Raw genomic sequence first — 27,357 nt, 5'->3', positions numbered from 1 at the left:
TGCACGAGGACAAAAGAAGTCATTTGAGGCCGGACGGTACAGACCCGAGCCATGCGAATCGCGTGCGGTTCCGGAATCGCCCGCAGGGACAACCCCCCCGTGAATTATCGTAGCCAAGGACCTAAAGTTCATGGAGAATAAATGGTTCAATCTGGGGTCAATCGACCATACTCTCCGGTGTAATTCGGATAAATATTGATATCAACTGTACAATGTATGTATGCTCATGGAGCTTTCGGGTATGAGTATATGCGTAGTAAAACCAACTATCTAGCCCAAACGAACACCAGCCTGTCGGTTCTTCCGTGCAGTCGCCCCCATGGCGTTGTTCATTCCAGTGTGTTGACTGCTGTCAAGTGTACTCATGGCCTCGCGCTTCTTCTCTTCATCGATTTTCTTCAACCGCTTCTCGGTCTTCATCTTGCCACTGCCCTTGCCGTGGAACTGGTGGCTCAAATGCTTGAACGCCTCTTTCTGGTTCATCGAGCGACCAAATTCGTCAATATACTTAAGCTGAACATCGGGTTTGTACTCTTTGTTGAAAACATCGGCCATATGCCGGGCTTCTTGCTGGTCTCGCTGCTTGTTCTCCCACCGCGCATATTCTTCTCGTTCGCGCGCAGACATGCGGTCAAGCTTTCCTGAGGCTCGATCACGCTCACGCTGCTGGCGTGCGCGTCTTTCCGCGTCCGTCTCCATACGGTTCTTCTCTGAGATGAAACGGTTGCGATCGCGGAGGAGCGAGTTCGACTCTGCGGCGTCTGTTTCCTTCACTAAACCACGCTTCTTGAGCATACCAAGTGTAGCACCCAGGCCTTGTGCCAGCGTAGTTTCCTCTTCCAATCCAGTACCAGTGATCGGTGCTTCGGCTTGTGATTGTTCACGGTTGAGGCGCTCTTGGAGATCCTCATCGTCCTCGATATCATTATAGCTTCTTTCCATATCCACATCGCCGCCTTCGATTACAGGCTGCTCGTCCTCGGGTTCCTCAGTTCGAGGGCGAGGACTCTCACCCGGCGTGGTTGTTCGGCGCTCATTAGGTTCTGGCAAAACTGGTTTCTGTAGGTTGGAAACAAACTCCGAGGTCTCATCGATGACTAGGCCAGGCTCTTCTTCGTCTGGAGTTTCAACATCCATCGGAGTCTGGGATTCTTCCTCCCTGAGCTGTCGTGCGATGTCCTCCGGCCGCGCTTTTTGTCGCTTCTTAAGTGCGGCTCGTCTCTGGCGGGTCAAAGAAGCTTGTAAATCATCGTCATCCACAAATGAAACGTTCTCATCTAGGTTCTTGCGAGGCGCAGGCGCCGGTGCGCCGTTGACAGCGTCAACATCCATCGACGCTCCATTCGGAGCCTCCGAAGATTCTGCCGTTGGGAAGATATCATCATCGTCAAGGGCAGATCTCTTCTTGGTGGTTTTGGCCTTCTTCTTCTTCTTGGGCTTTTTTACTTTGATTTCGCTCACATCCATGTAATCCGAAGTAGGAGTCTCAGCTTCAAAGTCGAGGCTGATAATGTTGCGTTTCAGCTTATTAGAAACCTCTTGTCGTCGCGCCTCTTGTTCCTCCACAGTAGATCCCTTGGCGTCCAGTGTGAACCGCTTCTTCTTCTTGCCATCGATTTCCTCGTCATATTGAGCCAATATCCCGGAATTTTCCTCGGTCGGATCGTAAACTGGTTTCCGCTTTTTTAGCTCTAATCTCTCCGCGGCCTTCTCTTTGTCCCGCAAATCAACATTCTCCAGCTCATCACCCTCCTCTTCATTTTCATCAATAGTCGTGTCTTTGAGCGTGAGGACATGATCCTCCCCTCCGCCAAATTCCCCGATCTCGTGTCCAACCTTGATACCAGCAAGATCGGTAGCCGTATACTCCGCCACACGTTGTCGCTCCTCCAGCTCCTCCGCTAGTTTGCGCGCCCGTTCCCTCTCGATCTTCTTCTGCTTCTTTTTCGTCTGCAGTAGCCACGTTTTAGTGTCCATTTCCGCATCCGCGCTCTCCCCCAGCGTCGACCCTTCGAGTTTCGCATTCCGCTGTGCTATCTCGCGCGCTTTCTTAATAGCCGCGTTCCTCTGCTCTCGCTTCTTCTTTGCCTCATTCTCATCTTGCAACTGTTTCCAGTTACCTGAAGCTGCAGCCTCGCGCGTCTCTATCGTACTCGCAGGTTCTTCGTCGGAAGAGTCGTCGTTGGATTCCTTGAAGGACGGACCCTCGTCGGCACCGGGAACGGGTAAAGGCTTCAGGCCCAACGCCGCGCGGATTTTGTTGTTCTGCTCGATGGAAATAGCGTCCGCCATTTTGTCAACCAAGTAACCCGGGTTAGACAAGACGAGCTGGAACTAGGAGAGTCGGTGGGAGGTGATGCGTTGAAAGAATTAATCCGATGTCTTTGTGATAAGGTGACTAGCCACTTTCCGCCCAGCGCATGAGTTGCCTAGGCCTCATTACATAAGCAGTATATCTCGGTAAGGTTTAGCGCCCATTAATTCTTTAGCGCCCACTTAGCGCGAGCCATAAATTGGCCGCAGCGGAAATTTTCCCTCTCTTCTTTTCTTCTTTTCTCTTCATGAACCGAACAAACACGGATCTGTGTTCAGCGATCCTGATCGTGATTGAGCTTGTCTCTTTTGCGTTTTGGTTGATTGCTGGACAGTTCGACGACCCAAGGAGGCACCATTTTTTACGCTTGGTGTCATTATTTTCCGGTCGACAGATCTCAGATTAAATGTTGGCATTGGGGTGTTCACTCTCGTCTTGAGCTCCCTCTGGTGAGCTCGGCGAGAGACCCCGGTGTCGACGGCGTCATATTCCTGTTCCCTTCACCGATCTGGCCGTTGGCCGATGAGGTTAGGGAGAAACCATGGCTTGCCAACATCACCTTTTACGATAGCAGTTTTATATAGTTTGTAGTGCCTGGGGCTGGCTGTTTTTCTGAGTGTCCATGCTCCTCTAGACACAACGTGTTTCACAGGAAGTTTTGAAAGGGTATATTCTACATATCGTGGGTGTCCCAACTCCAAACACCTAGCCCGAAGGGTCAAGACCTTCAAGACCACATACCAGGGTGTATGTATGTCGATTATAGCAGCTTCAGATGTCCCGTCACATTATCAACCACGCTCTTCGGTCCCAAGACTCCAAGAACTGTCCTGGTGCCACTGGCGATCTGGGTGCGTCCAGCATCTTGTATAACGCGAGCGCACAGTCCAAGGCTTATGGCTTGCGCCTGCAACAACTCCATTTCCTCCTCCGATTTGGTCTGTAGCGCAATCTTCGCTTGGCCTTGTCGTTCCCAGCGACGCAGGATCGTAGAGCTGGACGGGTTTGCGACGAGATATTTGTAGCAGGCGAGAGTTGCGTGGGAACACTGGGCTGCGATTTTGCCTGTATCAGACGGGCGTTAGCTCTTGCTTCTTGTGCCTCTGTCTCGGACAAGTTCGAGTGAGAAAGGAAATGCTTGTACAGACCTTTCGTCATCCCCAAATCCGTCCTCACCACAAGCACCAATTTCACTTCCTCATTATTGTTCTCAAAATTCGCCAGCTCGCTCCCATCTCCCTCCTCCTCTTCACTTTCCTCATCTTCCTCGGTCTCATCTTCTTCGTCGGACGATCCCCGGTGCACCTTCACATTGTAGCTATTCGGCCAACCTTCTTTCTCCTTGGATGAGAACAGGCCCAACGACGACCCTTGTCCGAGAAAATATCCGCTTATCCCGGCGATAATAGCGGTGGCGATGACATAAGTCATTGTTGACGGAGGAATGCGGTCGAGTTCTGCCATAGTGGTAATGGGAATATGGGGTGAGTGTTGGGAAGAGGAAGTTCAATAAAGCTTGTGCGGAGCAGATATGTATTTTGGAGCGGAACGAGCTTCCACCCGCTGGTTGCTCCGCGTCGGAACAGACCCAACCGCGACAGACAACGATAAAAATTTTAAATTATTCCTCAGGACATGAAACATAGAGACATACAATGGGCTAATATTCTATACCTCAAAATAATAGACATCCCTCTTAGTCGCAATTCTTAGACGCCTGGGGTTGCATCTAATCGCACTACGTGATTTGCAAGCACTTTCCATCTGGCCGCTCGATCAAGGGACCAAGGTAATTACTCTGTAAGAATAAAGTAGTAAGAAGCGCGTGCTTGGTGCATACGGGCTGCGGCTGGATTTTGGATTTACTTGAGCAATCGCGTTTACCTATCAATCGAGGAGAAAAAAGAGAGCCGCAGAAACAGACATGTTTTTATGCTATTAACTTAATGTAAACCAACGCTCCGCTATTTTATTTTACTAAAACAGTCTCATAACTTGAAAGATCCAAAACAATACCGTGAAGCCGAGGATGTAAAAATAACCAAAGCCTCCGACGTGGTTCGATTATCAGATCAGAAGGCACCAATAGTGTAACATATGTACATCCCGTCATCATAGTATTGGAAAATAGCGCACACGACTTTGCGACAAGCAGTCTAGCCAGTACGACCGGCAGGAGCTGCTCCTGTATTCCCAAGGCGACGGCCCCTAATGTTTATGTTAGCGCACAGTAAGATACGAACACATGGAAAACTCACATTATCGTCCGGCTGGCCATGCTGATAACAATCATGAAAAGCCAGCTAGGAATTATTCCAAAGCCGTAAATGACGTAGCCCAGAGGCACAAGCAGGCCGTATTCAGCAAGCCAGCCATCTGTCGGGTGGAATGCGCCTTCATAGGCGGGTCTGTCCTCGTACTTCTTCTCGGAATGGATCTTGTAGATTGTCTCTGGGGTCACAGTGGTCGAGTTCACGTAGTTGATGTGCAAAGCAGTAGATGGGCGCTCCTCGGCGGCCTGAGCTTGTGGGACCTTGAAGTACCAAACGGATGGAGCACCAGCGGACCAGGCGGAACAGAGAAGCTGGTTTGATTCGCAGTCGAGGTAGCCGAGATTGGGAGAAGTCGGATCAATAGCGAAGAGGGGAATGGATTCCTGCCAGTAAGTGATTAGTCTATATTTCATTGTAGTGACCGTTTGTGTGTTTTTCGTGGAGAGTAATTAGGCGCGCTCACGTTGAACGACTTTTCAGCCCTGCCACAGCGGCCAAAGCAAGTCTTGTTTCCACCGGTAACGAATACTAGCCAGTCTTGAGGAGTCGATGTCGGTTCGAGGAGCGATTGCCAGTTGGTTGCGTTGAAAGGGGTAACAGTCTTTTCTTGGATGACCTTCTTCGGGATGTCGGCCACCTTCTCAGCAACGGGAATGACTGGGGTGGCGGTGGGCAGATAAGACTTGGCTTTGTTGAACCAGCCCTGGACCCGGTCCGCGAGAGGGACCTGCTCCTCGGCCACAGCGAGCGCTGGGAGGAGGGCGAGAAGGGGGATGAAGCGCATAATGCTGGTAATAGGAGAGACACGTGTTAGTAGGCAAGAGCTATCAAGCTGGATGGATATTTTGATGAAAATACAAACCTGGGCTGATTATATAGGCAACGGGCGCACTTTGGGAGATGGGTTGATTAAAAGGCCAAAGTACAGACAGCAGGCAGCTTGGGGACAAAAGGGAGCTGGAGTTGATCAAACGAAAGAGCCACGATGAGCGGACTACGCGCGACAGCTGGCCTAAACTCGAAACGGCAACCCGCGACTTGCACTTGCAGCTCCAGAGCGGGGAACCCGATATTCTCGAAACCCTCGAAGTGGATAGAAACCTTTTGAGACACCCAAGTCGTTAGAGTTATAGGCGACAAAAATGGAAAATAGCAAAATATTCTTCAATATTACTTTCTCGACATTAATATCGCGTATTGACCTGAAACCTCCTTCATTCCGATTTGATTGCGGAATCGATTATGTCATCCTGTTTATTTGCTTTCCTACTGGACTCAGCTGGAGCTGGAGCTCTTTCAAGTTTATCGATAAACGGCCCTCGCTCGGTCAATATTAGTGGAGCAAACGCCAACCATTGAACTGTTCATTGTTCTGGAACAACACCGCTTGAGGTTCCAAGGTTGATTATGGATTGTTTCCTTGAGAGTTTTGTGGCCCTTTCATGAATGAAAGTCAGCCAAATCCACAATCTGCATCAATACTGAACCGCCCACAAGGGCTCGATCCTCTTTCTAGGGCCTTTATCTCGGGATAAACCTCAGGTATAGAAGTCAGGATGAATGCCTAGGTATCCCACTACAATGCGTATGGCAGATGTTCCTAGGCCCCAGTGGTTCCTTCCTGGACCTTGTGGCTCCTTCCTCAACCACCATGAGTAACCACACAAATGCAGATTGCATAGTAACTGGACGTGGCCCTTCCACATAGCCTTTGCCATGACGTGATACTCAATGCTGAGACATCCTCTTATTTTGCGGCAGAAAAGTTGCACTTCTATTCATCGTCGGATTACTGCTTGACATATAACTTCCTTGCATCTATTATGCAGCGTCGACAAGTTCACCCTGGGTCCCTTTGGGTCTTAAAGGCGCTGATATCTATTGTCGCATGGCTGCCAAATTATGCCCTTGGAGCAGTTGTGAGAACAGGAGCGAGATTCGATTTCGGTTCGTAGTTCGAACCTTCACGATGCGATGGCACTCATTTCTAATCCATTTTATTCTCAAGGCACCAGCCTTGCGAACGTTTCCATCGCTAACCATAATGCTACCATGGCACCGGCAAACACATCGAACCGGTTCTCAACTGGTGATTTCCCTGTCTGTACCGAGCTAGAAGGACCCTTTGTCCCGTTTTGTCTCCCAGAAGATGGCGCGGATGTCCTAGTCGATTCAACCTACTATGTGACATGGAATGCCGATTTCTATCCCTTAAATGCAACCATCACAATCGAACTGAGATACTCCGACTTGCTAGAGGGGTCTTCTGCATTTACTTCTGAAAAGACTGATAACAGCTATGGATATATCCCTCTCCACATGAGCAAAGAGTGGCTTCAAGGGAAACAAAACAATACATTGACACTTTACATTATTGAACTTGATTCCGCCTTGGATCGCAGGGCGAGTGCCCGACAGGGTCCAACCATTACGCTTCGCCCTAGACCCGTGGAGCATTATAAACCATCCCCGCCACCACGATTCAATAAGCTAGCACTGTGTATCGGCCTCCCTGTGAGTCTCATTGTCGTGATCATCGTCGTGGCCACCCTAGTTTTTTCAATGCGGAACTCCAGACACACAATTATGAGTAGCGCCTTCTGGGTTTCTCGCAAGAGGGGATACGGAATTGGAAAATCTATATCCCAGCGTTTGAAGAGCGACATGAAAGAGAGCAGTGGATCTGATGACTCTGCGGGCTCGAAGTGGTACCCAAATGATATTGAGGCAGGGCTACTTGAAGGCACGGGCTTGGAGAGGCACAACCATGATCTCGAACGCGGTGGCACCTATCCGTTCAGACGGGATGTGTCAAGGTTGAAAAGCTGGGTTGTATGAGTGGCCGCATAGCCATGTATCCTAGCTACTCTTACCTCGAAAAATCGGCAATTTGGAAAGGAAGAAGCTGACTGCCATCTCGACGCAGTGTTTGGTTTCCCCTCGAAACAAGACCGAAGAGGCTGTCTGTACATTCTTTGAGGCAATAAGTCATTTGAGGGGATCACTAGCTACCAGGCACATTATTTCCTACCAAGTTTAGCATGTATGTTTTACAACCCGTTTTGCTTAAAAGTATTGATTGATTATTGAGGGATGGTCTGCACTCCAGTTACTCGGGCACTCTTGGACGCCCTCTGGTTAGACTATTTGTGGACGTATTATTCCTAAGTATTCGAGGGGCGCCGGAACAGCCCTGGGGCCGACCCCAATGAATGATCTACAGGCGGGAGTTGAGTAAGTCATCCACGGTCTGGAGAAGGTACGCTCGTAGGCCAACCAGCTTGGGGAGAAAACCCATTACTACAAAGTACCTTGCTACGGTGAAGCAGACTTCAAGCAAATGGCTAGCAATAACCAACACTCCTCCTGCTACTATCTATTACAGCGCAATTAATCATAAAGATCCTGATTTTATGGACCAGACATTAGGTATTTAAAGGCTGATTATCAATCATAGACTTTCTAGACATGATTGACGTAGTTTTTGGCCTGGCTGGGTCGTAGATAACTAAGTACTATTAATTACCTAAGCTGGTAAATCGATTACAGAATTCTTTTTGCGACCGCCTGCCGATATCGGTCCCCATAGGCGAAGTCAGAAGGCCTGGCTTGGATTCAGGTCAAAACAACCATAGAGAGTGAGTTATTCATGTTGCTTTTAAGCAGAAATAAATCTTGACATTTACTGGTAAGCTTATGAAAATTCCGTCCGTGAATAGTGGCATATCCTTCCACAGGCCAGTGATTTCACGTGGTATACTTATAGTCATGATGTATCCACCCGTAACGATAGTACAACAACTATACAGACAACTTTTGCCATCAAAGGTTCGGTCGATTGAGGACGGAATAAAATGGGGGAAAGCCACCTAGGATACTGGACGACTCTATAAGGCAGGAATCAACGTGACAACGCATTTATTGGCTGCGTGATGACAATCTGGATGGACATATGAAAGAGACGAACCTTGAGGCGGGATCCCCACAGAGGAAAAATTCCAAGGGTGAAGGAGGTGCTCGGCGGCGAAATTTTTCTTCGTTGCCGCTGGCGGAGGAGTCATCATCGCCTGTGCCTTCATTGGAGATCGCCCGCCCTCGACATCCCCACCCACTTTTCTTCCCTCCCAAGCCTATGACTCTTTTTCTTGACTTCTCCCTCACTGCAGAGCATATAAACACCTGGATTTTCCCTTGACTTGAGTGTCAGTATTCTCTCTCCTTCCCATCTCTCGCCCACCCATCCACTCGAGACTTCGAGCCTAACCACTCCACCCTATAGTTCAACTTCCTCCATACTTCCTCGCATTAGATCTGCAAACCAACCCCCGCCATCACTCACACACAATGTGCCCCGGTGCAGACAACGAGCCCAATGGGCAAACAAATGGCGCCAACGGTCAGTCAAACATTACGGTTATGATTTCAATTGTATATAGAACCCACAAGAGCTGACTTTTGGCAAGGTGACCACTCCGGCTTCACTGCCATTCAGACCCGCCAAAACCCTCACCCCTCCACCTCCCGCAACCCTTATGGTCACAACGTCGGCGTTACCGATTTCCTAAGCAATGTTTCCCGTTTCAAGATCATCGAGAGCACTCTACGTGAGGGTGAACAATTTGCCAATGCCTTCTTCGATACCCAGAAGAAGATCGAGATTGCCAAGGCCTTGGACGATTTCGGTGTTGACTACGTGAGTTATTCTTGAGAAAATCGCTCTCAACCGCAGGTCCCTTTGCTGACAATTAATTGTTGTAGATCGAACTTACTAGCCCCTGTGCTTCTGAGCAGTCAAGGCTTGACTGTGAGGCCATCTGCAAGCTTGGCCTGAAGTCCAAGGTATGTTCTTGCTTCTTGAGAAGGTCGACGTGTACGGTGTCTAATTAAGTCAACTAGATTCTTACTCACATCCGATGCCACATGGATGACGCTAGAGTCGCTGTTGAGACTGGTGTCGACGGAGTGTAAGAATTTTCTGCGTCTTTGCTTTGTTCCTCGGCTTGAATGCTAATAAACTGTACAGTGATGTTGTCATTGGAACATCCTCATATCTCCGTGAGCACTCTCATGGCAAGGACATGACCTACATCAAGAACACCGCCATTGAGGTTATCGAATTTGTCAAGTCCAAGGGTATTGAAATTCGATTTTCCAGCGAGGATTCCTTCCGTTCCGACCTCGTTGACCTTCTCTCCATCTACTCCGCCGTCGACCAGGTTGGTGTGAACCGTGTTGGTATTGCCGACACCGTTGGCTGCGCTTCCCCACGCCAAGTTTACGAGCTCATCCGTGTGCTCCGAGGTGTTGTGAGCTGCGATATTGAAACTCACTTCCACAACGACACAGGTTGTGCTATTGCTAACGCGTACTGTGCTCTGGAGGCTGGTGCTACTCACATTGATACCTCTGTTCTTGGTATTGGTGAGCGGAACGGTATCACTCCGCTTGGTGGTCTCATGGCTCGCATGATGGTTGCCGACCCCCAGTACGTTAAGAGCAAGTACAAGCTCGAGAAGCTCAAGGACATCGAAGACCTGGTTGCTGAGGCTGTTGAGGTCAACATCCCCTTCAACAACTACATCACCGGTTTCTGTGCCTTTACCCACAAGGCCGGTATCCACGCCAAAGCTATCTTGAACAACCCTAGCACCTACGAGATCATCAACCCTGCTGACTTCGGCATGTCAAGATATGTTCACTTTGCTTCTCGTCTGACTGGCTGGAACGCCATCAAGTCGCGTGCTCAACAGCTTAACGTCCACATGACTGATGACCAGTACAAGGAGTGCACAGCTAAGATCAAGGCCCTTGCTGACATCCGACCTATTGCTATCGATGATGCGGACAGCATCATCCGTGCCTACTACCGCAACCTCAGCTCCGGCGAAAACAAGCCCCTTATGGACCTGACCGCTGATGAGCATGCTCAATTCCTTGCCAAGGAGAAGGAATTGGCTGAAAGTGGCGTTGCCCACTAAACGGGTATCTCGTTTCCTATTGCCGAAACGAACCTATGCATATTTTACTTTGCGCTGTAAACTCTTTCAATTGGGATAGAGTGACCATGTCATGTTTCTTTTTTTTTTTTCCTAGAGCTTTGATTATATTCCCCCAGCGACTCCTTTACGAGTGAGACGTGGATTTTCCTTTTGTTCTTGTCATGATTTGGGTGTTAATTTGTGTGGTCTGGGGTATTTCAGGTTATATTTGGGATTCTAAAAGTGTTATTTGTCCCTGAACCAAATGCAAAGGGAAAGAGTGGTTGGTGTTCTGCGAATATTGGTTCTCAAGTGAATCCTGTATATAGCAGGCCTCGGTGTTGAAGTTCTAAAAATGAGATAAAGGCACAGAGACAAATATAATCATATCGGGACTTATGGCGCCGGAAAGCTGTTAGTAGTAGCAAGTAGAGGTGGTACATAGGATAACCGTTATGCAGATTCAGTGGACTCCGTAGTTGTGTCCGAGCGTGACAGATGCATAAAACGTCACGGGCTTGCCTAATCCGACGAAGTGGCATGTGGAACCAACAGCCGAGGCAATCTAACCTCTGGCGTTTCCAGCAGGTTTTCCATTGATTGACATCTGCTGCTCAGCACTACCGAGTCAAGCAGGGCAAGCGTTACTAACCTTACAGTCGTCATCCGGTGTCTTTTAGCCTTTCCTGAATTGGCTCATCCAATTTCCTTGACATCCGATATCCGACCCTCTCCAGGCTCTCCTCCACTTCACCAGTTCTCTGCCCTACGTATCCTTATCCTTTGAAGATCGCCCTTTCCATACCATTATTGAATATACTTTATATTTATTATCTGAATACGAGAGCTATTTGAGGAGGAAGAATGGCGACGTCTGTGCTGCCAGTTGCGCTGCAGAATAAGCTGCTTGGCTATGGCAAGACGCCCAGCGCCCAGCTGGCTATCCTGAACTTGGACCTGTAAGTGGAGGGGCATGGCCTGCTCTTAAACTTTTGAGCATTGAAGTGCTAATAGTGCGACCATGTGCGACAGCATTCGAAATATCGTTTTTATCCTATTTCTGCTCCGCTACGTTCGAAAGACGTTCTATTCTTTACGGGGATACGGCTTCGTCGGCAGCATCCGCAATGTCCTACTCGCGATCCGTCTATATTGCTACTCTCTCTTTCTGCGATTACCTGGAGTTCGGGGACAAGTCGACAAACAGGTTTCGACTGCAATTGAAGGCCTAGAATCGAAACTTATACCAAATGGCCCTGGCGTTACACGATATCTGACTTTACCGAAAGAAGGATGGACGCCTGAGCAGATTCGCGCCGAGCTCGAAAAACTCGGTAATATGGAGCATACTCGATGGGAAGATGGTCGTGTCAGTGGTGCCGTGTACCATGGTGGAAAGGACCTCATCAAAATCCAGGCCGAGGCCTTCGAGAAATTTGGTGTCACCAACCCCATCCATCCGGATGTTTTCCCAGGCGTTCGAAAGATGGAAGCTGAGGTTGTTGCAATGGTAAATTCCTCCCACGATGAAGCTGAGGTATGTGTATGGTAGCTTACGGGGTTTGATACAGGTCCTCGCGATGTTTAATGGTCCCTCCGATGGCGCAGGAGTAACGACTAGTGGTGGCACTGAATCGATTCTCATGGCTTGCTTGGGAGCACGTAACAAAGCGCGCGCTGAACGAGGCGTGACAGAACCTGAAATGTGAGCTTGCACTGATTCCCTTTTTTTTTTTTTAATCAATAGCAATTCAATACTAACCGGGTTGAAGGATTATCCCCGACACTGCTCATGCTGCATTCATCAAGGCCTGCAACTACTTTGGTATGAAGCTGCACCGTGTTCCATGCCCCGCCCCAGAGTTCAAGGTCGATGTCACTGCGGTGCGACGACTGATCAATTCCAACACTGTTCTGCTGGTTGGCTCTGCGCCGAACTTCCCCCATGGTATGGTTGACGATATTCCCGCGTTATCTCGACTTGCCACCCATTATAGGATTCCTCTCCATGTCGACTGCTGCCTAGGTTCATTCGTCATTGCGCATCTCAAGAAGGCTGGTTTCCCATCACCTTACGAAGAAGAGGGGGGTTTTGATTTCCGCCAACCAGGTGTTACTAGCATTAGCGTCGACACGCACAAATATGGGTTCGCACCGAAAGGTAACTCTGTGTTATTGTACCGGAGCAAGGCCTACCGCAGCCACCAATATTTTATTTACCCCGACTGGTCTGGTGGTGTTTATGCATCTCCCTCGGTTGCTGGGTCACGGCCAGGTGCGTTGATCGCAGGCTGCTGGGCTAGTCTCATGAACGTTGGTGAATCTGGCTATATCAAAAGCTGTCTTGACATTGTCAATGCGGCGAAGAAGTTTGAATCAGCCATCAACGAGGATGCCCGTCTTTCTAGCCATCTCCAGATTGTTGGACAGCCCATGGTCAGCGTCATAGCATTTGAGAGCAAGAATGTTGCTATTGACATTTACGACATTGCTGATGACCTTTCATCTAAGGGCTGGCACCTTAATGCCCTGCAATCCCCTCCCGCCATGCATGTTGCTTTCACAATTCCCACAGCTGCTGCTGTTGATACACTCATCACAGACGTGATTGCGGTTGTCGAGAAAGAACTGGAGAAGGCTGAAGAACGAAAACGGCAAGGCAAATCATATGCTATCAAACGCGGCGACACTGCTGCCCTTTATGGCGTAGCTGGGAGCATGCCTGATAAGAGCATCGTTAGCCGTCTCGCAGAAGGGTTCCTTGACACGCTGTATAAGGCCTAGAAGGCTTTTTGACGTTTGCTTAAACGTCCTCTGTTAATATGCATTCGAAAGTTGGAGTTGTCCGAGTATCAGCCTAGGTTGGCGTGGACAGTTCTGACTACTTCTCAACATAAGGGGATACGGTGTTTTGGTGTTGTTTTTTTGTATCGATATCCTATAGCCTCACTGGCTTTTCAAAATTATTTTTTACCACTGTTGTTAGAGAAGACCAATATCAGTGTTTCAAAGTTCAAGATTCCCAAATCTAAATAGGAAGATATAGGTGTATATATATAGTACAGTGACAAAAGTGGCATCGCTCAATGCAATTGAAGTAATAAGCATTACTGTCCTTTCAACTCGATCTTCCTGTGTTCTCTCAGCCAACCAATATCGTCGATTCTCAATCCAAACTCCAGATAAACCCCAATTCAAAAAAAAGAAAAGCAACATAAAGATTTATACACGCAAAGAAAACCCAGAGATAGAGTGTCCATATTCATACAAAGAAAGATAGAATGAGGAGGAGAGATATATCCTTCCTCTACTCGCTCCTCTTCTCAGCCCATTCCATCGCCGACGTTCTCTCAACATAGTATCCTGGGTCGGGCTTCCGCTCCAAATGTATCTCTTGCTTCGTCATTCGCTTTTCGACCTCCTGAACTTCGACGAGTTCCTTCACTTTCATGATCTGTCCAACTGTTGATTGGGAGACGGGGTGGAAAACAGTGGCCATGCGCTTCTTGAGCCCGAGTGCCTTAAGCACGTCTGTTGTTCGTCGGGGAAGACCGATCGCAGAGCGGATGAGGGTGACGCGGAAGTAGCTCATGTTGATATGTTCTTTTATAATTTCTCGAGGAACTGACACGGAGCGGAACTGAGGAAGCCGGGCCGTTGCGAAGATTGCTTTATTGCGTGGTATTGGGGGTTGTTGGTGGCTCCGGTTAGGGTATGTTCGTGCCGGTCGAGTCGCGAACGAGGAAGTTGTTATACACGGAAAACGATTTGTTTATGGTCGGTTGAATTGAGAGCCGAGCGTTTCTGAGATAAGAATTCTTTGCCGCAAACCGATGTGAAATAAAGCTGGTCAACTCTCGTGGCTCGGAAATTTTGACTTTCCCCATGTCGGTGGGCGGAGAGTCACGTGGACTAGGATTCTGCCGTGGTGCTTTAGACAACAGTGCTACCTACTATCGATCTATCGAACTCAAGGATGATTGCGTGAGGGGTTCCTCACGGGAATGACGAATTGATGCCCATCTAACGTTGATGATATCCAATAATATTTTTCAGGCCTTCTGTCTCGATCAAAATGGCGCCAGTGGGTGACGCCGATAGAACGGTGGCCATGCCCCGGTTAGAGGACATCCTCCGACACCCCGAGGATCTCGACAAGATAAACGGATTGAAAGCTGAATACACACGAAAGAAAGCAGCCGTCGACGCACAGCTCCGTGAAGGTCTCCGGGACCAACTAGCGTCTGTTCAACGGAGCCTCGGCGCCCTCACGGACGGTCAGCGCCAGGTATCAAAGACGAGAGATGAACTCCAAGGAATCGATCGGCTGTGCGCAGAGTCGCAGAACAGTGTCGATGACTTCTCACGTATTGACCAACTTGCTAAGATTCAGCGCAACTTCGAAGCGACCTTAACTATGAAGAAGGGACTGGAGAGCTTTAGCGCAGATCTAGCGGATATAGAGGAGCTTTTGCGGGAGGACGACGAGGAGCTTGAGGACCAGCCTAATCTCCTCCGGGTGCATATGCGAATTTCTCGACTGCGTGATTTCCGAGACGAGGCGATGGATCAGGTGCGCAGGGCGCAGGACCCAAGTAATGAGGCTACTTTAGAGGAGTACTTCCAGGGGTTGGATTCTGTGATTGACTGGTTTGACGACCACCTTGGGACGTTGTGCATGAACCTTATTCCTCTCGTGCAAAGTGATAACCCTGGTATGGTGGTTCGTCTAGCAATCGTTGTGATGAACGAGGAGAAGAACGACGAGAGGGTTAGAGCATTGCAAGAGGCGCAAAAGGACCATCAGGACCTAGCTGGTCGATTCAAGTCGATGAATGTCGGCCCCAAGACGGTCAGAGGATACAAGGAGAAATTCATACAAGCGATCGAATTCTACGCGCAGAATCAGTTCGAGGAAACCAAGGAAGAATTCATTGGAGACCCCGAAGGGTTGGAAAAGAGTTTCCGGTGGTTCTTTAACGACCTTTTTGTTGTACAGCAGGGCATGCAGTCTCTGATGCCGAAGAAGTGGAAGATCTTCAAGACGTATACTGATATTTACCACCGCATGATGCACGATTTCGTGATTGGTCTGGTTGATGACCCCGAGCTGCCAGCCGACAATTTACTTGCCATTCTCCACTGGAGGGAGAAGTACTATAAGAAGATGAAGAAGCTTGGTTGGAAACCGTCTGATCTTGAGTCCGATATTCTGGATAACCGCGAACCCGATCTCATCCGACGGTGGCAGAATGTTATCATCAACGCCGTTGAAGAATGGATGGATCGAATCATGGAGACGGATAGAAAAGCACTTACAGGGCGGGTTCCCGACTCACTCGAAACAACCTCCGAAGGCTATTTCCGAACTCGTACACTCGCAGATATGTGGCGAATGCTTCACGAACAAATTGGCGCGTCTAGTTCATCTTCGCGCCCCGACCTGTTGGAGGGCATCATGGATGCGATGTTCCGAGTCTTGAAGGCTCGTCAAACAGCTTGGCAGACCCTCATCGAGGAGGAATGCGCCAAATACAAGGCCCCTGGTGGCGACCAGCTTGACGGATTACAGTTGCTGCAAGACTGGCTAGTAGCTGTCGCCAATGACCAGATTGCCTGCATCGACGATAATGAAGAAACTGAACAATTTGGACACTTGACACGATTCCGGCGCGATATCGAACAGTACGTCGACTCGAATTACATGGCCTCCCGAGCGGTCCCCGAACTGGATTCCCTCCGAGACGGTTACGTCGATCTAAGTACCTACTGCCTTTCCCAATTTGTGGACGTCCTTTTCTCGGTCGACTTGCGTGTTGCAATTAGTGAGCTCTTCACCCAAAAGTGGTATGGAGATTTCGCTGTGAAACGCATCACATCTACATTCGATGATTACATGGCCGATTACTCTCCCGTGCTTCACCCGTCACTCTCAGATATCCTTGTTGAAGAGCTCGCGGATGAGCTCCTAGTCAGGTACCTCTCCTCCGTGCGCAACAGGGGCGTCAAATTCCGCCGACATTTCGACCCATACACAGACAAATTCAAGGACGACGTCCTCACAGTCTTCGGTTTCTTCGAGAAATACCCAGACTCATTTGCACCAATCAAGCAGAAATGGCGACTGGTCGACTGGCTGGTCCGACTTCTCGAGGCGGAGAAGGGCCCACCGGTGGTTACTATCTACGAAGACTTCAAAACCGAGTACTGGGATCTGCAGCTTTCGTGGGTCGAGACGGTTCTTAGGACGAGAGATGACTTTGAGAGGAGCATGGTCACTGCTGTCAAGGCCAAGGCTGCGGAGTTGTCTGTCGAACGAGGGATGGAGACTCTTATGAGTAGAATACGTTGATTTCGACCTGCTTTGGTTGTGTCGTTAGCTTAGCGCGGCGTTTGGAGTTGTGTAGTATAGCACTTGTGCAAAGTATCTGTGCAAGCATTACAGACCACTAGCAGTTTATCTAGGAATTGCCAAATTATATGATATTATTTATGCCGATACCTTGACACCTCCTTCCTCAACACTCCCATCGTTACTCTCAGCCATTGAGTTTCTTTCGGTTTTCAGTTCTATTGTCCCAGAATTTAAAGATCTTTCTGCAACCACTGTATACTTCTCTCCCAGCCTGGCGTTCATCCCGCTGTCATCTGCATTCGGATCAAGGTTCTTCGCACCCATCTCGCAAATACAAACGGTTTCAACCGGGAAATTTCTTGCCCAGACAAAGGGATAACCTGCTTCTTTCGTATCATTATTTCTCGGCAACTGGGCGGATGCCGGCTCTCCTTTTCCGCTCTGCGCATCTGCATTCTCCTTCGCGGCGGGGTTTTCCTGGGTATCAGGCTCGTCGTTGCCATGATCAGGAATATCCGGCTCACGGCGAGCGATGAATCCTTCACCTGAGCGCGGAATCGTCCTCTCGCTATCCGAGTAGAAATTTTTATAATGCGAGAGGATATCCCGCGCGTCGAAAGTATACCGATCATTGCGGGCCTTTTTCCCTTGAACACCTGGCTTCCGTTTCCTTCCACGAATGTAAATCGTGTTGACGACCGTGGCGTGTAGCAAGAGTGGACGGGGCTTTGGTTTGTCCTTCCTCTCGCTTGTCGGTGATTTTGATGGGGCGGTTGCTACAGGCGGATTTAACCGTTGTGTTGTTTCTTTGGACGGCTCCGCGGGCGTTTCCTCGAGGAGAGTTGGTTCCTCTCCAGCTGGTTTATTGGTGGTGGCTGTAGTAGAATCTGGCTTATCCTTGGCCGGTTCATATTGTTGTGTGTCCTGGACTTCGCTTTCTTGGTTCTTCGGTGTCTTCTTCGGTGCGGATTTATACTCCCCTTGTAAGAACCCAGCTCCTAGGAATTTGTCCCGCAAGGCCTCGCAGAACGGATAGAGGCGAGATGTCGGATCCACAGGTGAAGCATGTAAGACTGCCGCACTGCGTGCGCGCGGAAGAGCATGTAGAGATTCTAATGAGATAGTGAAGGGTTGAGGAATACCAGAGTCGTCCTGGGAAGGTTCTTCTGTTGAGCCACTTGCGAGGGACTGATCTGTCGGCGCTGTACTCATATTTGCTGTTTTTTGTTGATCTCCAGATGTTTCTATCGATTCAATAGGAGTAGAGTCCCTCTTCCTCGTCGACACACGTAGTCGTTTCTGCGCAGCGTTCTCCCCCGCCGTGCGCAATAAGGCAGCCAGATCCAACGAGTGGAAGAACCGCATTGCTTCTTCGAGGCGCTCGGGGGTAGGAAGGCTCATCACCCCAAGCGTAAGATGGAGAGTGCCAACGGGACGAATGGCGGCATCTGGGATAAGTGCGCTTTGTTGTTGTTCGCGCTGCTCGGATTTTGAGGGGAAAGCTGGCGGGATTGAGGCCTTGAATGAAGCCAAAGATGATTCTAGCTGGGGTAGAGAAATGGAATTGACGAGTGGAAGGCAGAGGAAATGTGTTAGAGGTGGGCTCTTTGGTTTAGGCTTGTTTTGGCCCATATGCTGCTTGTTGTTTCCAGACATAGTTGGGGTGGACTTGACGGAGTGGTACGCGCGGAAAAAGAGCTGCCTTGGAGGCAAGACAATCCTCATTCTCATGCACCAAATATCAACATGCCATTATAAAATGACAAAAGCTGGCGAAGATTCAGTACCGGTAGATCGAGGAGATGGATGGAAGAGTTGCAATGGAGAAGTTGCTAGCCAGGCAGTATACAGATCGGACCAAGCTTGGCGTGATCGTCGGCGATGATTTAATGCTTTTTTAGTGCGCTGCAATGCCGTCAGTCTCTCTTCTCCGCTTCTCCTCCCCAAGCTCTCCGTTTACTTATTTCCAATCCACGCCTCCCCAGACAACCCCTTGAACCAACCCCTCTCACCCAATTTCCACCCCCATCATGCTCACACGCCATACATCTCGCGCGCTTCTTTCCTCGTCCATCGCCCCTCGCCTCGGCAGACTCGCAGGACCCTCCGCATCGACCCGCTTCCCAAGTTTAAAGCCCATTGCCCAACGCTCTTCTAACGGCCGAGGCTTCCATTCCACCCCTGCTATCTGCAAAGGCATCCAGCCTGACTCGTCCGACCCTCATCCCCCGCACCCACAGTCGTCCAATCCCGGCGGAGCTCCCTCGCACGTCTCCGAACCTTCGCCTCTATCGAAGCAGCGCTATCACGAGTATGCCGAGCACTACTTGAACGTCGTGCTCACTGAGATCGAAGACCTCCCAGAGGATGGGCCGGAGATGGAAGCTGAATACCACGTGAGTACACTGTATTCCTTGTAGCTTCTTGTCTGTTTTTGCATTTCCCTTTCTTTCCCACGAGTCGCCTCGACGTTTAGCTTGGCTAGACCTCACTAGGATTGGAAGCACAATGAATATCAAATCGAGTACAGATATACTAATAGGTGTCTATGTGTATACAGGCCGGTATTCTCACTGTCTCCGTCGGCGGCGTCGGAACATATGTCCTCAACAAGCAGCCAGCTCTCCACCAGATCTGGCTTAGCTCCCCAATTTCAGGGCCAAGGCAATTCGACTGGGTTATGGAGGGGGACCAGATGCACGAAAAGCAGGACACGCGGCCGGTTAATGGACAGTGGGTATGCTTGAGGGACGACTCAAACCTGACGGACCTGTTGAATGGGGAGTTGGGTTTGAGCCTACCGAAGGATGTTTATAGTGGGGCTGATCAGTAGTGCTTGCTTTGATTACATATTGAGTTAGGTGTTGGCTTTATTGTTGTATTACTTGAAAGAGCTATATGCTGGTGTTGGTGTAGGATAAGATAGGATAGAATGAGGAGCCAAACTTGAATTTTCCTCTTTGCTTAGTTTTCGGCGACTGGTAACCATTAATCGCCGTGTATATATACAATCTCGAATTGGACAATCATTGGGTCTAGGTAGTAGGTGACGGTAGTAGACTGCAGGGTTTGACGGTAGTCTTGGGCCCTGACTATATGCAACCGAGTTTCTCTCAAGCTTAGTATGACGCCGACTTAATTAACCACGGAAACGTAATATCCATAATCATGATTCACTGTTGGTTGCAATGATCTAGGCCACGCGCTGTCTCGACCCGAAGAGTCCGCGCGGCTCTTCAGAGGCGGGAACATGGCGAGAGTGAGATTGGTCAATCTCCGTTTGATATATGCAGCTATCGTATGGCATTTTTGATATATGCCGGATTGCCTATGTCGTTTGTAGCAGTACGTTCGGTCCTCGACTTTGATTTCAGGTTCGGTCGCACCCTCCAAACGAACTGCCAGCTATTTCCCCAAGGTCTGTTCCATAAACGTGGCCGGTTATCCTAAATAAGCCACTTCGTATTTTCCCAGTCTCATCGTTCTTTATGCTTTCACGGAGACGCCTGATGCCTGCTGCTTGTCTTCTTTAGGAAGATCGGACTATGAATGTTAGACCTAGTCCTAGCGAAATTCAGGAAAAAAACTGACCACGTCGAAGATAACTTTAATCATCAGACTGCAGCTCGGGCAAACAGCTATTTCTTCGCCGTCTCGAAGATCATCAATTGCGATCTCGAAGCGGTCGCCACATGGGCATGGATAGTGATAAATTTGAATGTTCGGGTCAAAGGTCATATCTTCGATCTCGATTTCATCGTAGATAGAGATAGCGTCGTCAGCCATTTTGAATCACGTTTGAATTTCCGAAAACTCGTTTGTTCTGTGGCGTTGGACAGAGACTTGAAGATTCCGTCCGCGGAAAACATTTTGGCGGGGTGGTCATGTGATGGTGCGAGTCGGGTGCCCTTTATTGGGGTCGGTGTAGATCCGAGATCTGATAGTGCTGCCTAGTACACATCGAGGGAAAATCACCTGCGCAGTCGTTGTATCTCTGATCGAACATCCTCTATTTCTCTGATCAAAGACCCATATCGCTGAGCAATTTCCGCAATAGGTCCAGATCTTGCAGGACCCCTAGTGGCGTTCGAATCCACATCCTCATATTCTTTCAGCTCTCCGAGAATAAGGTCCCTTCTTTCCTCCAGCGCTGCGCGTGTATCGCGGAGATGCTTATGGTAGCGTGAAAGAGCAGCATTGACTTCGGGGGTGTGGATAGTAGACAAAGTATCCAATCTCATCACCCTTATTAGTTAAGTTAGTTCGGCTCAATTTACATTTATGCTTCTGAGCTGCAAGCCATACCTCAATTTACCCTCAACCCCATGCGCCACAGTATTGAGGTGTTCCGCCTTTGCCTTCGTCGCACGCGCCAGTGCGCCATGCTTCGTACGTTCCAGGAGAGTCACAGTTCGTTCCAGTATCACTGCCCGCATGGCAAGGACCTCCGCTGCCGTGGCTGCCATTTTCGTTCGAGCCGTGGCGAGCTCCGATAATTGAATATGGCGCAAAGCCTGTACTCGTTCACTCAGCTGAGATGACAAGGGGGTCTGTCGCGCAGCTTTTGCCCGGCTTCGAGCTTGAATATGGGCCCGAGAACTTTCTGCTGATGTATTCGACATGGCGGCTTTATCTCCCGCATTGGCAAGTGATCGAAGGTCGTGCACAGTTGATGAAAGGATCCGTGCCAGATATGGCACAATGATAGGTAATTTCGAGTGAAATCGCTCGATATCCGGTGCCAGGAGTGTATCCACATCTGCTCCATCGCGAGAGTCGTGGATTAGGTCGAGCTGGCCAGGAGAAGACTCGAGGTAAAGGCTGACAATAGCTAGAGAATCGCGGCACTGATGCGCAGTATGGAACTTCAATTAGCAAATACTCATACATGGAAAATAAATCGAGGCAAGGCCGCCTACATCATCTGGTAATTCGTTGTCGGGGTCAAGCGCTAGTTGCCGCAGTGTCTGCTTTTTGATCTGTTTCTTCGTGTTTCGCACTTGACAGTTCCTCAATTCCTAAGAATAGCACGTCAAACCAGGCGCTCAATTGGCGTTTTCAGGTACCGCGATCCATGCAGGAAACATACGTTCAGAGTTCCCTTTCTTTCCGGCTGTGCATCAACGGCGCGCGTTGAGCCATCTGGGTTAAGCTGAGTGGTAGTTAGTTGCTGGTAAAGGCGTTTGAAATGTGGATTATTTGTCAAAATAGCGGGATCGCATGGCGGTATCATTTCGGCAGCTGTTGTTGCTTATAGATAGCCGTAACGCAGACGCAATTGTTAGGTTGCAGAGTGTTATCTCAAAGAGGCTTCGTTGGCTTAAGTTGGTAACGGCGGTGAACCCGTGATTTGCTGCTTAATGCCCCCCATGTTATGCAGGTTATGCAGTCGATCTTTCAAGTCCGCTGGAGGTTTCCCTTATGTGTATTGGCAGTACTGCGCAATGGTAAAATGGTATAATATACTCCGTAAGTATAGTAAGGAATCTATATAGCTTCATTCAATTCGTAGATGGAAGCGTATAGTAAAGCTAACCTGGCCAGAAATTTTTGGTTTACACAATACGTTAAGTTACGTAGGCGAAGTACCATACTACCCCAAGTACAAGTACCAGGTGTAGCTTGCAATTCAAGCGTACTTCTACTCCAAGAACGTCACCATAAAAATACAAGTGTTATTTTCTTGCTTCCATTTCCGCATTCCTCTCGTGTAATCATACATAATCCTCAGGGCTTTCAATTGATCCCCAAGTTGAGCCAAGGAGCCTTAGCAAAGAGATAGCCCGCTGGTAAAAAGGAAATCCTTGCCCAACACCGTGCTGCATCGAAGTACCATAAAAACGAATCCCAGAAAATGAAATAAGCCCGAGCAAACCCCTCGAACGCGCTGAAGATAGGAAACGCTTATGTACAAGAAATTCAACGTCTGATATCTGAATCAGATCCTAGGTTGTATGAAGGGAGGACGGATGTAATAGATCGGGAAGGCGAGGCGAACTGGTCGGCAAGATACTCGTTTTTTTGGATGAAATCTGATAAATTTCGAAAGCCAAAGATGAGAGTTTGTGGAATGTGGAACGGCAAGAAGTGTTGGGGGGCTCAATATGAGAAAGGGTAGAGGAGTTGTAAGCCTGGGGCTGCAAATATTCGTCAAACAATAATTGCTATGCATCGAATCACCGAAGATTTACTCCTCCTCACTTTCCTCAGAGTCGTCCTCGGAGTCACCACTGCTGTCATTGGCTTCAACTGAAAGGACTGGGTCCGGAGAGCGGCCGCTACCTCCGCCCTGGAAACGCGAAAGGTTGCTTTCCAACATGTTAATCTGGGCTTCCTGTTCATATTTGCTCATAGGTTTATTCTTCTTCGGTTTGGGGGGTGCGGCAGCATTTGACGCGACTGGAGAAGACGCATCATCGTCGTCAACAACTTGAGGTGCATTCTTCTTCACGAATTTGAGCAGCATCCAAAGAACATCATTAGGAAGTTCGTCAATGTCGAGCTCAATTTCAGTCTCTTGGGTACCCTGCATAACAATTAATATCATGAAGCGCAATAGCTAAATAATCCATAAAAAAACATACCTTAAGAGCGGGGACATTACTCTGAATGATCTTGAGTGCCTCTTGCATCTTCTTGTCGGGAAGACTGCTAATTCCGTTGGAAATGACTTGCTTATCATGGTACGAGACATAACGTGGCTTCTCAGATTTGGTTGGCTTGCTGGCACCTTTCTTGTCTCTTTTGCCAGCGCCTGTAAGTCCACTCTTTTTGGTATCACCCTTCTTCTTTGACTTAGTCTTCTTGGGCGGGGTTTTCTTCTTCTTCTGAGTCATGGCCTCAAGTTGTTGAGACATGTCTGCAATCTGCTTCTTAAGCCTGTTGATCGCCTCTTCTTCCTCATCATCACTCGCTTCTTCGTCTTCTTCACTCTCTTCTTCTGAGGACTCTGCACTATGTTGTTCAGGGTGGGGTTCGTGCGCCGCTAAATACCGCTCCTTTTGCGACCATTTATTGTTGAAGACTTCTTCGAACTTTTCACCAGCCATGTACGTGGGATCGCCTTTGAGATTGAATTTGAAACAGTTTTTGAGGATCTGGCGGACATCGGTTTCAAACTCCTTTGCATTTTCGTATTGGCCGGTTTGCAGTTTAGAGCTAATGGTGGAGAGGTCCATCGGCTTCTTGATGATGCTGTGGTACGTGGGAATATTCAAGGCGACGGGGTCAACAGGAAAGTAGAACGGCGCAGCATACAAGTAATGCTTAGGTTTGTGTAATTCATCGAGAACTTCCTGGCAGAACTTGAGCTCCCACTGGAATTTCTTCTTCTTGGGCTTCGTCGAGTAAGGGAGATCTCTTTTAGGGGGGTGAATGGAGCGCTTAGGGCGACCATCGACGTTTGTAGAGTCTCGTCGAATAAGTGGCAATCCTTCCGGTCCTAGGGCAAAGGTTGTAGCCTGTGGTGAACCACCTGTTGGCCGCGCTGTGGTCTGTCCAATTGAGGTACGGGGTTCTCTGCGAGCCGCAGACGTTTTTGGGGTAAACTTCTTCGGCTTCTTTTCTTCGACCTCATCAGCTTTGGGCAGGTTGACCATCTGCTTCTCGAATGTGGATTTGAGCTTTTGGCCCTCGGTGGAGACCACATGGTCAGGGCCGTTGAACTTTTGCGCGTTAGTGATCATGAGGTTGAAATCATCCACAACGTTCTGCGGTTCCTGATATGCATTGCTCTTCAACTTCTGTTCGATTGTGCCAAGGTCCATGGGTTTCTGGATAACTTGGAAATAAGTCGGGATATTCAATTTGACGGGGTCGACGGGCTCTTTGTAGAACCGGGCATCGTGTCCGCGCTTCAAGCTTTGGATCGCTTTGACAAGAAACCTGTGTTGCACTTTTGTTATGGTAGAGTCGCCATTAATTCCCGTGCGTGCCTGTCCTTCCGTACTGGAGGTCGGTATTTCTGGCACCTTGAAATCGTCCAAGCCCTCAATGTCGACTTTCGTGCGCTTTGCAGAAGGTTCATCGTCGGGCTCTGCATCGCGCTCTCTCGAAATCTTAGTGGGTGAAGCAGGGGCGTCTCGCATCTCCTGGTCGATAGCGGAGGAAGTTTGTGTGTCTAGAGAAGGTGCAGGGGCGCTCGTAGCAAAATCTTGGTCGGGCTGCGCGCCGGTGTGGGGGTGATGGGGCAGCTCAGTTTTTACGGCATCCGCATTTTGCGGCGATCGCGCACCAGCTGGGGTAGCGGATGATTCTTGCGGTATGCTTTGCGACACTGGTGTACCCTTAGGGCTGCCGCTCTCTGCATCAGTACCGTTCGTTGGCTGATTGGGTATGTCGCCAGTGGATGCTGGCTTAACCGCGGCGGAGTTTGCATCGGCGGATTTATCTTGGATGGTGTTGACTTCAGTGGCGGGAGGCGCGGGAGACTTGGGGGGCGAAGCGGTAGAGGTGATACCATTCTGCTGACCGGACGAGTGACCGTTCACATCGGCATCATTGTTCAGGCCCTTTTCGGCTGTCTCAGCTCCGTTTATCGATGCGGCCGGGTTGGAATCAGTTACCGAAGATTCCGCACTACACTATGTTAACACAGGCAAGTCCGGGTAGATAGCGGGAACACATACCCTGCGCGGCCAGTCTCGAACGAAGAGTCTCCATTTGGCGACGGCGGCAATTGAGGCTTTTCCTCTTTTAGGACAGAGGGTGCCTCAGGAGGCGGCGTCGCCATCGGGTTGTAAGTAAGAGTTTCAGGCCCTCCTGTCGAAAGGAAGAGGGCGCAATACGAGAATCTAGCGGTGGCGATGCGTGTAGCAGAAGCCGGTCCCAGCTATCGGGGATGTTTTAGAAACGACAGCAACAGATATCAACTGGATAGGTAAAGTGCGCTACCAGACTAACTGTATCGATTCGAAGCAGTGGCGATAACACAACACCGGATTAGATGACAGAAGACGCTAGAAGAATCGCTGGCCTAGATGTAACAAAGGCAGCGATGTGGCGGAGTTGGGAGTGAAGATACAGGACAGAATGAATGAAGAGAGGAGGAAATGATCGCAAGTCGAGAGTGGAGAATGCGACAAGGAGGAATTTATCTTGCCAAGCGGCGCAGTGTAGTGGTCACGTGGACGATAAGATATGACTCAGCAGGACCAAAGGGGGAAGGTGCGAGTGAGGTCACGATAAGAGATGGAAGGAACAACCGGCAAATTCACAAGCCAAGAGGCAGTGAGGGGGCGAATGATGCTTAGGAATAAAGAAATCAAGGTGAAGAATCCAAGTTCCTTTATTTCTCCTTCCAAAAGAAAAAAAGAAATGAGGGGATGTTATTTGCTTCTGTGGCTGATGAATCTTGCAACGCGAAAGAGGACGCGCTAAGTTCAACAGAGCTTCAGAATGGGAAGATCCAGAAGGCGGTGCGGCAAATCCCTCGAAGAAGCAGGGTGAAAAAAGGGCGGTCAGGGGGAAAAAGACGGGTAAAAAGGAATTCCGCAGTCAGCTCCAGAAACAGAGACTGAGAAAATCAGCCTGGGTGGGAGAATCCTTAAGTACGACCGGCGCGTCGCGCTGTCCAAAATCCCCATCCGAGCCACTAGTCCCAATTATTCTAGCTCAGGCCATTCAACGGCTCGTGATTGGCTCCAAGATGACGCGTTCTTGCGGTCGCTGTTTACTATTGGCTACGGTCGACCTTCCCTGTGGACCCTTCGTACCAAATTCCCCTTTGTCGGAAACGCATGAAAAACATGCTGGGAAAAAAATAAAATAAAATAAAAAAAAAAGGGACAGTCATCTCCAACACAATCTCAGATCATAACATCATCATCACTTCAACTTCACCACCTGGTGAGCAGAAATGTTGAATCACAGTGCATGCCTACCAACACCCGACCAAGTACATTCGTTTGTAATACCGAGGATGAGTGAGACAGGAACGACATACCAAGAATATGTTAGGCAGTCATGGTGGGATGGCAAAAGTTATCTTGCGTTTGCTGAACATAAGCTTGTTACCTGCTCGAGGGGAGGGCGGTATGCATGTGTTCCGCTGATTCCGTAAACCCCAGGGTTCAGCCCTGAGCCCTCCCTTACTTCGGATATGGACTAGCGTAATTGGTCCGCGGGCAATCCGAGGGCGGCAGTCACCAAATGTATGACTGATCATTTCTCAAGTTCAGCCATTGTCAAACTGGGCTAGGTATGCGATCTGGCGTTATCAGAGGAGTTAATCAGATGCCGTGTGATTCATCATCTAACTTGCAAGATGAGTTCCGCTGTATCAAGACCATATAGAAACCCGCGGACGGTCATATCATCTGAACTCTGCGTGGCGGTTCATTGAAGGCTAAAATTGCGCCTGCACTGTTATCGAGATTCGTCACGACTTTGGGTCACAACTCTGGCGAGCTGATGAGCTTATAAATGGCAGTCAACAAG

The 27,357-nt window shown here is 49.2% G+C and overlaps 12 protein-coding genes across 12 annotated transcripts; 5 read left to right on the top strand and 7 right to left on the bottom strand.

Moving 5' to 3' along the window:
- Positions 1–270: 270 nt before the first annotated feature.
- On the bottom strand, positions 271–2,292 carry ASPVEDRAFT_186037 (U4/U6-U5 snRNP complex subunit SNU66; the record flags this gene model as incomplete). The annotated part of the gene is made up of 1 exon (XM_040808968.1): positions 271–2,292. The coding sequence occupies one exon, from the start codon at positions 2,290–2,292 to the stop codon at positions 271–273; it is 2,022 nt and encodes a 673-aa protein (XP_040664287.1).
- Positions 2,293–3,074: 782 nt separating this feature from the next.
- Positions 3,075–3,778, bottom strand: ASPVEDRAFT_126258 (aminoacyl-tRNA hydrolase PTH2; the record flags this gene model as incomplete). Its single annotated transcript, XM_040806349.1, has 2 exons — positions 3,075–3,379; positions 3,463–3,778. 2 exons carry the CDS (start codon positions 3,776–3,778, stop codon positions 3,075–3,077), a joined length of 621 nt encoding a protein of 206 aa, XP_040664286.1.
- A 445-nt stretch (positions 3,779–4,223) lies between these two features.
- On the bottom strand, positions 4,224–5,745 carry ASPVEDRAFT_37986 (uncharacterized protein). The gene is made up of 4 exons (XM_040811608.1): positions 5,450–5,745; positions 5,051–5,375; positions 4,573–4,970; positions 4,224–4,522 (listed from the first exon to the last, which is right to left on the bottom strand). The coding sequence occupies exons 2-4, from the start codon at positions 5,369–5,371 to the stop codon at positions 4,471–4,473; spliced, it is 771 nt and encodes a 256-aa protein (XP_040664285.1). The 5' UTR covers positions 5,372–5,375; positions 5,450–5,745; the 3' UTR covers positions 4,224–4,470.
- Positions 5,746–5,982: 237 nt separating this feature from the next.
- ASPVEDRAFT_465452 (DUF4448 domain-containing protein) lies at positions 5,983–7,579 on the top strand. The gene is made up of 3 exons (XM_040813576.1): positions 5,983–6,172; positions 6,261–6,534; positions 6,603–7,579. The coding sequence occupies exons 2-3, from the start codon at positions 6,476–6,478 to the stop codon at positions 7,423–7,425; spliced, it is 882 nt and encodes a 293-aa protein (XP_040664284.1). The 5' UTR covers positions 5,983–6,172; positions 6,261–6,475; the 3' UTR covers positions 7,426–7,579.
- A 1,352-nt stretch (positions 7,580–8,931) lies between these two features.
- hcsA (homocitrate synthase) lies at positions 8,932–10,565 on the top strand (the record flags this gene model as incomplete). The annotated part of the gene is made up of 5 exons (XM_040806111.1): positions 8,932–8,983; positions 9,036–9,280; positions 9,346–9,426; positions 9,484–9,551; positions 9,611–10,565. 5 exons carry the CDS (start codon positions 8,932–8,934, stop codon positions 10,563–10,565), a joined length of 1,401 nt encoding a protein of 466 aa, XP_040664283.1.
- Positions 10,566–11,429: 864 nt separating this feature from the next.
- On the top strand, positions 11,430–13,349 carry ASPVEDRAFT_123527 (sphinganine-1-phosphate aldolase DPL1; the record flags this gene model as incomplete). Its single annotated transcript, XM_040806093.1, has 4 exons — positions 11,430–11,524; positions 11,598–12,075; positions 12,137–12,270; positions 12,338–13,349. The coding sequence occupies 4 exons, from the start codon at positions 11,430–11,432 to the stop codon at positions 13,347–13,349; spliced, it is 1,719 nt and encodes a 572-aa protein (XP_040664282.1).
- A 212-nt stretch (positions 13,350–13,561) lies between these two features.
- Positions 13,562–14,411, bottom strand: ASPVEDRAFT_37983 (mitochondrial 54S ribosomal protein uL30m). The gene has a single exon (XM_040811607.1). It carries the CDS (start codon positions 14,155–14,157, stop codon positions 13,873–13,875), a length of 285 nt encoding a protein of 94 aa, XP_040664281.1. The 5' UTR covers positions 14,158–14,411; the 3' UTR covers positions 13,562–13,872.
- A 229-nt stretch (positions 14,412–14,640) lies between these two features.
- On the top strand, positions 14,641–16,917 carry ASPVEDRAFT_25388 (SNARE-binding exocyst subunit SEC6; the record flags this gene model as incomplete). The annotated part of the gene is made up of 1 exon (XM_040809776.1): positions 14,641–16,917. One exon carries the CDS (start codon positions 14,641–14,643, stop codon positions 16,915–16,917), a length of 2,277 nt encoding a protein of 758 aa, XP_040664280.1.
- A 138-nt stretch (positions 16,918–17,055) lies between these two features.
- ASPVEDRAFT_186021 (uncharacterized protein) lies at positions 17,056–18,576 on the bottom strand (the record flags this gene model as incomplete). The annotated part of the gene is made up of 2 exons (XM_040808967.1): positions 17,056–17,751; positions 17,851–18,576. 2 exons carry the CDS (start codon positions 18,574–18,576, stop codon positions 17,056–17,058), a joined length of 1,422 nt encoding a protein of 473 aa, XP_040664279.1.
- Positions 18,577–18,690: 114 nt separating this feature from the next.
- On the top strand, positions 18,691–20,065 carry ASPVEDRAFT_37981 (frataxin family protein). Its single transcript, XM_040811606.1, has 2 exons — positions 18,691–19,316; positions 19,481–20,065. Exons 1-2 carry the CDS (start codon positions 18,951–18,953, stop codon positions 19,751–19,753), a joined length of 639 nt encoding a protein of 212 aa, XP_040664278.1. The 5' UTR covers positions 18,691–18,950; the 3' UTR covers positions 19,754–20,065.
- A 341-nt stretch (positions 20,066–20,406) lies between these two features.
- ASPVEDRAFT_50207 (CSL-type zinc finger protein) lies at positions 20,407–22,153 on the bottom strand (the record flags this gene model as incomplete). The annotated part of the gene is made up of 6 exons (XM_040814275.1): positions 20,407–20,463; positions 20,512–20,667; positions 20,925–21,165; positions 21,226–21,767; positions 21,840–21,938; positions 22,010–22,153. The coding sequence occupies 6 exons, from the start codon at positions 22,151–22,153 to the stop codon at positions 20,407–20,409; spliced, it is 1,239 nt and encodes a 412-aa protein (XP_040664277.1).
- Positions 22,154–23,107: 954 nt separating this feature from the next.
- On the bottom strand, positions 23,108–25,651 carry ASPVEDRAFT_80158 (putative transcription regulator BDF1; the record flags this gene model as incomplete). The annotated part of the gene is made up of 3 exons (XM_040816825.1): positions 23,108–23,446; positions 23,505–25,497; positions 25,548–25,651. 3 exons carry the CDS (start codon positions 25,649–25,651, stop codon positions 23,108–23,110), a joined length of 2,436 nt encoding a protein of 811 aa, XP_040664276.1.
- Between the last annotated feature and the right edge of the window lie 1,706 nt (positions 25,652–27,357).

The sequence above is a fragment of the Aspergillus versicolor genome, assembly GCF_001890125.1.
Source record: "Aspergillus versicolor CBS 583.65 unplaced genomic scaffold ASPVEscaffold_2, whole genome shotgun sequence".
Taxonomy (NCBI): Eukaryota; Fungi; Ascomycota; class Eurotiomycetes; order Eurotiales; family Aspergillaceae; genus Aspergillus; species Aspergillus versicolor.
This window is presented reverse-complemented; position numbering and strand designations above follow the sequence as displayed.

Bases quoted from the DNA above. Each gene is read 5' to 3' on its own strand.
- ASPVEDRAFT_465452 (XM_040813576.1), top strand. From the start codon at position 6,476: ATGGCTGCCAAATTATGCCCTTGGAGCAGTTGTGAGAACAGGAGCGAG. The intron at 6,535-6,602 runs GTTCGTAGTTCG...TCAAGGCACCAG, and splicing joins AGGAGCGAGATTCGATTTCG to CCTTGCGAACGTTTCCATCG.
- ASPVEDRAFT_37986 (XM_040811608.1), bottom strand. From the start codon at position 5,371: ATGCGCTTCATCCCCCTTCTCGCCCTCCTCCCAGCGCTCGCTGTGGCC. The intron at 4,971-5,050 runs GTGAGCGCGCCT...ACTTACTGGCAG, and splicing joins GGGCTGAAAAGTCGTTCAAC to GAATCCATTCCCCTCTTCGC. The intron at 4,523-4,572 runs GTGAGTTTTCCA...CATAAACATTAG, and splicing joins ATGGCCAGCCGGACGATAAT to GGGCCGTCGCCTTGGGAATA.
- ASPVEDRAFT_37983 (XM_040811607.1), bottom strand. From the start codon at position 14,157: ATGAGCTACTTCCGCGTCACCCTCATCCGCTCTGCGATCGGTCTTCCC.
- ASPVEDRAFT_37981 (XM_040811606.1), top strand. From the start codon at position 18,951: ATGCTCACACGCCATACATCTCGCGCGCTTCTTTCCTCGTCCATCGCC. The intron at 19,317-19,480 runs GTGAGTACACTG...ATGTGTATACAG, and splicing joins AGATGGAAGCTGAATACCAC to GCCGGTATTCTCACTGTCTC.